At 43.5% G+C, this 8,309-nt stretch overlaps 2 protein-coding genes across 2 annotated transcripts; both read left to right on the forward strand.

Annotated features, from left to right (window-relative positions):
- The first annotated feature begins 234 nt into the window (after window positions 1–234).
- On the forward strand, window positions 235–4,961 carry afg2b (AAA ATPase AFG2B). Its single transcript, XM_006793904.3, has 11 exons — window positions 235–362; window positions 551–1,151; window positions 1,259–1,444; window positions 1,565–1,849; window positions 2,089–2,274; window positions 2,542–2,700; window positions 2,803–3,012; window positions 3,111–3,338; window positions 4,205–4,339; window positions 4,493–4,618; window positions 4,742–4,961. The coding sequence occupies exons 2-11, from the start codon at window positions 558–560 to the stop codon at window positions 4,877–4,879; spliced, it is 2,247 nt and encodes a 748-aa protein (XP_006793967.2). The 5' UTR covers window positions 235–362; window positions 551–557; the 3' UTR covers window positions 4,880–4,961.
- A 203-nt stretch (window positions 4,962–5,164) lies between these two features.
- coxfa4l3 (cytochrome c oxidase associated subunit FA4L3) lies at window positions 5,165–6,635 on the forward strand. The gene is made up of 4 exons (XM_006793903.3): window positions 5,165–5,424; window positions 5,528–5,616; window positions 5,768–5,828; window positions 6,135–6,635. The coding sequence occupies exons 1-4, from the start codon at window positions 5,386–5,388 to the stop codon at window positions 6,201–6,203; spliced, it is 258 nt and encodes an 85-aa protein (XP_006793966.1). The 5' UTR covers window positions 5,165–5,385; the 3' UTR covers window positions 6,204–6,635.
- Window positions 6,636–8,309: the final 1,674 nt, after the last annotated feature.

Genomic DNA, 8,309 nt, shown 5'->3' on the forward strand with positions numbered 1-8,309 from the left:
TGAATGTCTGTCTAGAAGCCTGGGGAACTATTCCTGAAGACTACGTAAAGAAATTACAAGAAAACCTGACTAAGAGAGTTCAGACTGTGTTGAAGAATAAATATTCTTAAACATTCCAAATATTGACTTTTATGTTCACTAAAATTGTAAAAACTCTCTTTATGTCTTATATACTGTATTTCGGAAGATTAGCGTCACCTCACGCAGGAGGCTGTTTTGGTTGGCCATGTTGTTTTAATGCCACATGGATTTTGTAAACAGTCAAGTAGGAGTTGATATGTTCTGTGTAGTATATTGTTGGTATTATCACCCATTTTATTTCTGATTGTTTGGCTGCTGTCGGCTGGTTTCAGCCGTTTCCGGTACGTAAACCTCTTTGGCTTAGACCCATCTTAGTCAGAGTTTTATCCATTTAGCGCCGCTAAAAGAAGCTCTACCGGCTAGCATGTAGCATGTAGCCTCGGTGAAGTTTTATGCTGCCTCTGAGTTTCTGCTTCGTCTCTCTGCTTCACTAACGTTACGTGCGTGTCTGTCTCTATTTCCCCATCAGGTGGAGTATGAAACCTCTGAGGCTGCTTTCCGTGGATCCGTCAGACCGGGGCTCTCAGAGATGCAGGCTTGGTCCGGGCATGATGTCGGCGCTGGGTGTGCACCTGGGCTCCCCTCTGCTGGTGTCTGTCTCCGGAGGAAGCTGCCTGTGCACTGCCTGGCCCCGGGCTGACTTGGCAGAGGGCTTCCTGCAGATGGACCTGAAATGTTTCTCCCCCAGTCTTCTCTCTGAGCTCCCCTCGCACCTGAGCCTGGACCCCGCTCAGCTCACACCTGTGATCTGCTCCAAACTGAAAGGCGTCAGGATAACCGTGATAGTCCAGAGTGTCGATTTCAGGAAACGCACACCGCATCGCCTTGTTCATGAGCTTGTAAAAGACATGCTTAAAGGTGTTTGTGTCCATGATGGGTTTTTAATAAACCTGGAGGATTTCGACACAGAGATCAAATATGTTGTTATTGAAAGCATAAGTCCAGAGTCGGATAGTGCTGGATTCATCACCTCGAAGACTGCTGTTGAGATTGCTGGCATCCAGACACTCCGACATTACAGGAGTCAACTGCAGGACCGGCACACGGTGCAGCTGGGGGGGCTGGAGGAGGTGAATTCATTTAAATGACCCCTAACAGAGTTTTTTCCCACTGTGCAACACCTAATGTGTGTGGCCTTTTTGTTTGTTTGGTTTGTTTGTTTTTTACAACATTTTAGGTGTCTGCATCGCTTAGAGAGATGCTGAAGCTGCCACTTCTCTATCCAAGCACACTGAGCTCTCTCGGTGTATCCTGTCCCAGAGGGGTGCTTCTGGTGGGGCCTCCAGGTGTAGGCAAAACCTTGCTGGTCCGCCAAGTGGTGGGTGAGGTGGGAGCCAGCTTGGTGGTGGTCAGAGGGCCAGAGGTAAAAAAGACGATACTAAACACACGTCATCATAATGTTGATGCCGTCTAATGTTCCTCGTAATACACGAAGCATTTTGCGTGTAAATGCATTACCAGTAATTCTGAACAATAATTTCAGGTGGTGGGGGCTCGGCCGGGTGAGAGCGAGGAGACGCTGCGGGCCGTGTTCGAGCGTGCTCGATCTGCAGCAGATGAGGGTCCCTGTGTGCTGTTCTTAGACGAGCTGGACTCTCTGTGTCCAAGGAGAACCAGCTCATCGGCACCGGAGAACCGGCTGGTTGCTCAGCTTCTCACACTCATGGACGGGATGAATCGGTCTGACCGCTTCCTCATCGTCGGAGCCACCAACCGGCCCGACAGCTTAGACCCAGCACTGCGCCGGCCAGGAAGATTTGACAGAGAGGTGCGTGTCCGCTCACGGTCACGGATCCAGTGTTTTTAATTTTTCTTGAGAAAGATGACATTTGATGACGTTTGTAATGCTTCAATTGGTTTCAGTTGTTTGTTTGTTTTTTGTTTTTTCTGATTATAAGGCAAGATGTACCTTTTTTACTTTTATATAAAATATCTGTCCAGGTCGGTGAGTTGGTGCAGGCACGTGTATGTGAGTCGTTAGTCTCTGAGTGTTCGTCTTTCCCACAGATTATAATCGGAGCTCCAACCTTGCAGCAGAGAAAGGCCATCTTGTCTGTCCTGTGTGAGAGGATGCCTGTGTGTCCCAGTGTGAACCAGACAGCGCTTGCACAAACAACTACAGGCTACGTGGGAGCAGACCTCAGTGCCCTGTGCCGGGAGGCCGCCATGCACGCTATACGGGAAGACTCCAAAGTAACCACAGCGACCTGTCGCAGCGAAACAAAACACTAGTTTTTGCTTTTTTGCCACAGGAACGACACACTTTATTGCAAATTGTGCAGCTGTGTTGTAATTGTAAAGTCAAAGTTGAAGCCTGAATAAGAATCACATTTAGAAATTCATCTCAAAAGGTTCACAGAGAATGTGTTCTTGTGTGAAAGATTACATAGGAAATAATAGGGAGACTGAGTGGATGACAGCTGTAAAAACCTGTTGCTGTTTCTGTCACACTGTCTGCAGTGTTCAGGGGAGCAGCTGGTGAGTATGAAGCACTTCCATGAGGCTTTGAAGTCGGTGCGTCCCTCCTGCCTTAGGAGCAGCATGGGCAGGACGGAGCTCTCTCCGGTGACCTGGGAGCAAATTGGAGGCCTGGATGACGTCAAACTCAAACTAAGACAGGTAGCTAATTGAGTGGCTTTGCTCAAAAATGCACATTTATGTATTCGGAGAAAAAACCTTATTACTGGAGGTTTATTTTCCCTCATTGTCTCCACGTCAAAGAGCATCGAGTGGCCGATGGCGCACCCTGAGGCCTTCGTTCGTCTGGGTCTGTGTCGACCTCGAGGTGTGCTGCTGTACGGGCCTCCGGGATGCGCAAAGACGACGCTCGTCAAGGCTGCCGCTACTTCCTCCAACTGCGCCTTCCTGTCTGTCAGTGGCGCTGACCTCTACTCTCCCTACGTCGGAGATTCAGAGAAGGCTTTAGCTCAGGTTCTTCCTCTTTATAATCTCGAACAGATGAGCATTAATGATTGTGTCCTCCCTTGTGTTTCGTCCACTAAGCCCTGCGTCTGTCTGTCCACATGCAGCTGTTTCATCAGGCCCGGGCCTGCGCTCCAAGCATCCTGTTCCTCGATGAGATTGACTCACTGATTGGCTCGCGGTCACACAGTCAAACACCAAACAGCGTACAGACTCGTCTTCTCTCTGTGCTCCTCAACGAGATGGATGGGATCGGCCTGAAGACTCATGAGAGGAGAGGGACGGAGAAGATCCTCCAGGCAGAGGGAGTCGAGGAGAGTCACACACCTGAGCAGGTCAGCTTCTATGTTTCTTCTCTTAAATTTCCAATTTGTTTTGTTTCATTTTGTTTTCGTGGCACACAGGTGAATGTAAAAATAGCACAGATTTTTTCAGGGGTAGACTTCAGATGTTTGGGGTTGACATCTATTGATCTTTGGCTTTACCCTATTCCTATCGGCCCCAAAATTTCCACATTTACTTGTAACAGCTGAATTTTTAAAAGGGTTTTTTTAACCCTATTTTGGGGCAAAGTCGTAAAGCTGATTCTGTATAAATGGTTTTTGCTGTTACAGCTTTCCAAAGTAACTGCCCTGAAGATCAGTCAACACTATCAGTCGGTTTCTTAATGAGTGAGGTAGATGTGTGGCAGTCATAATGGGTGGGTGTAGCTCAGGTGGTAGAGCAGGTCATCCACTGATCGGAAGGTTGGTGGTTCGATTCCTGGCTTCCCCTAGTCTACATGCCAAATATCCTTGGGCAAGATACTAACCCCAAATTGCTCTCCGATGCATCCATCGGAGTGTGAATGTCTGTGAATGTTAGCTATGAAGCACTTAGGAAGATGTGCTTGTGCGAATGGGTGTGAATGGGTGAATGCACAAGTTGTGTAAAGCGCTTTGAGTGCTCAGATGAGTAGAAAAGCGCTATATAAGAACCAGTCCATTTACCATTTACCATAATAAGAGCTTATTGAATTCTCCAGATACTAAAGGAAGTAACAAAGATACGCTAAAAGCTCCTTTATTACAGCTTTTAGCGGAGGACACACTGGAGCATCCTTTATGAAAGAGGACATAATACCATCCTGCAGTTCATTGTGACACACCATCCATCTGTTCATAATTTAATCAACACTTTATGTGCTTTAACTGTTTGACAGTTGGACTGCCAGGAAGTGTGCAACAAAGATGTAATGGTTGTAGCCGCCACAAACAGACCTGACTGTTTAGACAGCGCCCTCCTCAGGCCCGGCAGACTTGATCACATCATTTATGTCCCACCACCAGACCATGAGGTAAAGGACTTCTCAAAACAGGACAAAAATATATTACATTTACCAGCAATGTTGTAAGAAAGACTTACAACACGAAGAGGTCATTTAAAATAAAGTAACCACCTCTCCTGTCAGCGTATCTCTGTTTAATGACCCTCACTTTCTAATATTTAGGCTCGACTTGCTGTCCTGAAGGTGTGCACAAAGTGTATGCCTGTGGGTGCCGATGTGCGGCTGGAGGATCTCGCAGTAAAGACCGAGCTTTTCTCTGGAGCTGACCTGGAAAATCTTTGCAAAGAGGTGACATAAACATATGAAACAATGGAGTTCTTAGACTTGTAAAATGTAAAATCCTTTTTTGGCGGATGGATTTGAAATAACTGAAAATATCTGTTTGTTTTGCTTTTGGTTTTGTTTCCTCAGGCTGCTCTTTTGGCATTGCTGGACGGGAACATGGAAGCCTCAGACATCAAACACACGCATTTCCTGCGATCCCTCAGCAAAATGAGCTCCTCTCTGACTGCACAGCAGATCCACAAATATGAAACTCCTCCCCGATGACACACATAATATTTGACTGATCTTAAAATTGTATTATTACTCAAATGTTGTTTTAAAATAAAAAATAAATTCTAAAATTTGACACACTCTCTCTCTCTTTTAGTCATTTCAAATAACATCCTTTTTGAGATCGGCTCGAAACCCAACCACCAGTTACTGACATTCACTTTTACAACATGGCCATGGGAGGGCGCTGCAGACTTAGAAAATATATTGATCATCATCTATAGATGCGTTAACCTCCAGTGGTGCATTTCAGTACAGGAAATTCTCTCTGTGTACGTGCTTATCACCTCGTACAACCTCCCATCCCGCCTCCATCTCATGAGCTCACACCGTGTCGCACTTAAAAGGAGTTCCCAGCAGCAGGTAAACTGTCACAACATAGCTGCGTGTGAGACTGCTCCTCTTCAGTTTGGCAAGTGGATGCTTGAAGCCTTAGAATAACCACAGTTGAGTGGAAATACACTTAATTCCTCTTTGAGTGCTTAAAACCAATCAGAAAGATGTCTGGATTTTTCCAAATGTTGAGAAAAAGGAAGGAGGTGAGATCATCATCATTATTATTATTACTCTGTTGCATTGAGTTATATCCTGTGTGTGGGGCATTGTGTGTTTTAATTTGTTGGATTGTTTTTTGTGCTGTAGCTCATCCCTCTGATAGGGTTTATGGCTTTTGCTGCAACAGGAGCCACCTCTGCATCGATCTACTTTCTGCTTACTAAACCTGACGTTATGTGAGTGTTACAAAGCTCTTTCTCCTTTATTAAAATAATGCATTTGTCTTGTGTTTTTTAGATTCATTTGCACTTCTATCTTACTTTCACACCTGCTTAAACTCTGTTGTGTACAAATACTTAAAAATGCATTTAAATTTACTGTTTATAGTTTGAATAAGACCAGCAACCCAGAGCCATGGGAGAGGCTGGACCCGTCAAAGCCCCAGAAGGTAATGTAATTGCATTGCAGAGCACTTAATAATGTTTATATTCTGGCTAATAAGCCTTCCGGTTCTTATCAGCACCAAAATATAAGCAGACTCTCCTCCTGCAGCTTCAATCTGCTGAGTCATTGAGGAAAGAATTTTATCATTAACGCCAGTCATTAATGTCATCGAGAGAAAATAAGTTACCACAACTAATGGCACAGCCCCGGTGCGGCCACATCATTAAGTCTGTTCAGTGTAACACTTATAAATAGGTCAGACGAAGCCTCGTTATGTTTTTTCTTTTAAATTTCTGGCATTTCATTGCAGCTCATCACCATCAATCAGCAGTGGAAGCCCGTGGAGGAGCTGGAGATCGTGAAGAGCCTCACAAAGTGAAAGAGCCCGGGTTTCTCCCGACACGCCTCCGCTCCCACCCCCCCATTAGTCTAACAGAATCGTTTCTGCACAAACTAGGACGCTTTGACACTCAGTGTGCGGAAATGCTTCTGCTCAACTGGTGGGGTTCACCCTGCTCTGTACTGACCTTTCTCAAGGACATCCATCACATCACATCACAATAGGCTAATATGGTAACTGACGACCGTGCAGCCTTTGAGTCCGAGGATGATAATGTTATCTTTCTCTGGGTCTCTGTCAGTATATATTATTACAGAAGTATATATCATTGAATTTATTTTGCCAAGGTTGGTGGTCCACGTGTTCTTGCTGTAGATGTGAATGTACGATAGTGTTTTAATGGAAAAGACACAGAATGTTGATTTATTTTGTAATGTACTGTACAGTGATAATAAATTATTTTAAAATGTTGCTGTCCCAGTGCTGCTTTTGTGCTTTATTCAAACTAACGTATTTAAATGTGCTGTCTGCTATAAAACTATAAGCATCATTTAATTCTGAGAGTATGTTTGACCTAGAAATCCATTATGAAGTTAAATGTAGCCAAAAGAGATGCCACACATGGTTAGTTTTAAGCTCTTGTGCATTTTTCTTATTAACAGCAGCTTCATGACATCAACACTGCTGTTTTTCACACCAAACATGCCAACTCATCAAAACAGGGAGGGTGCAGGTGTTACTAATAAGCTTAACCAGCAATACGAGAACCCCGGGGCTAAAAGGCGGCTGAATGGAATTCAGTCTCATTATTCTAATGTGTTTGCACCTGATGTCCACATGCTATCTGTGACACGTCCTGTAAAAGATCTCATTAAAAAGGCAGAACACCAAAAACGGTTCAAAATTCACCTTTACACTTTTTCAAGTGAACATAGGAAATTTAGGGCAATCAAAATAAAGGAAGTTCCCTCTTAACTGATGAGGGACATTTTCCAAAATAAACACACTGCTCGAGTTTTAAAAAATAAAACTATTAGGTAATTTATAAAATTAGAGATGCAAGCAAATGGGTCACGGGAGCAGATCTGCACAGGCAGCAAGAAATTAGCCGGACAGCCAGGCTGGATCACAAAATCCACTGTTGAATTTTTAAAAGCTTTACTAAGATACTACGAATCACTGTTACACACAGCCTCTTTCACGTAAGCTGGTTATCTTTTTCCAGCACACTGGTTATATAAGGAACATTCATTTTGGGGGGTTTAAAGCTCCTCTTAGGCCTGTGTGTAATGAATTAAGAACAGAAAAAAAGGATGGCAACAGAGTCCCAATGGAGATGTATGCAATTTTCCATCCTCCCCCCTTCCCATTCCATCCTCACCTTTAACCTTGCAGCTCCATTCCAATGCTTCCCAGGTGTCACATGACCATTATAGACAAAATCCAACAATGCTCAAGCAGAAAAGTAAATAGAGATAGAGGCTAATAATCTCCATATCTATAAAAAATAATAAGAAATAACAAATAAACAACGATATATATATATATATGTGTATATATATATATATATATACACACACACATATATATATATATATATATATATTATAGTATAATATAATATTATAATAAATAAATATAATATTATACTGCATATGCTGCTGGAGCATGTAGAGGTGTCCAGCATCATGGTACCATTCTTTTAGCAGCTGTTGTTCAAGCAAACAAGCCCCTATGGTAGTGCTTTGTGAGCACGGAGCAGGAAGACATGTCTGTATTCAGGGGCGATTTTAGCCCATTTTTGGGGGTGCTTCCCCAGATAGCAAGGAAACATTGAAACAACGTTGAGTCAATATCAGGCGACGTCATTGAACCAACGTTGAAGTGTGACGTTGACCTAACGTCACTCTTGCACCCTCTTTTAATGTTGAAACAACGTCAGGTTTTGATGTTGAATCAATGTTGAAACCTGACATTGAAACAATGTCAGATTCTGATATTGAAACACTGTTGAGCTATGGTGTTGATTTTCCACCTCTTTCGCACAGTTGCTTTTTATTAAAACAGTTAAATCATGACTGGAAATCTACCTTTCTTTATAAGTATTTTAACCAATACTAAACTACTGCATGTTTCCATCAATAC

This window comes from Neolamprologus brichardi, chromosome 1 (assembly GCF_056152115.1).
Source record: "Neolamprologus brichardi isolate AB-2024 chromosome 1, ASM5615211v1, whole genome shotgun sequence".
Lineage (NCBI taxonomy): Eukaryota > Metazoa > Chordata > Actinopteri > Cichliformes > Cichlidae > Neolamprologus > Neolamprologus brichardi.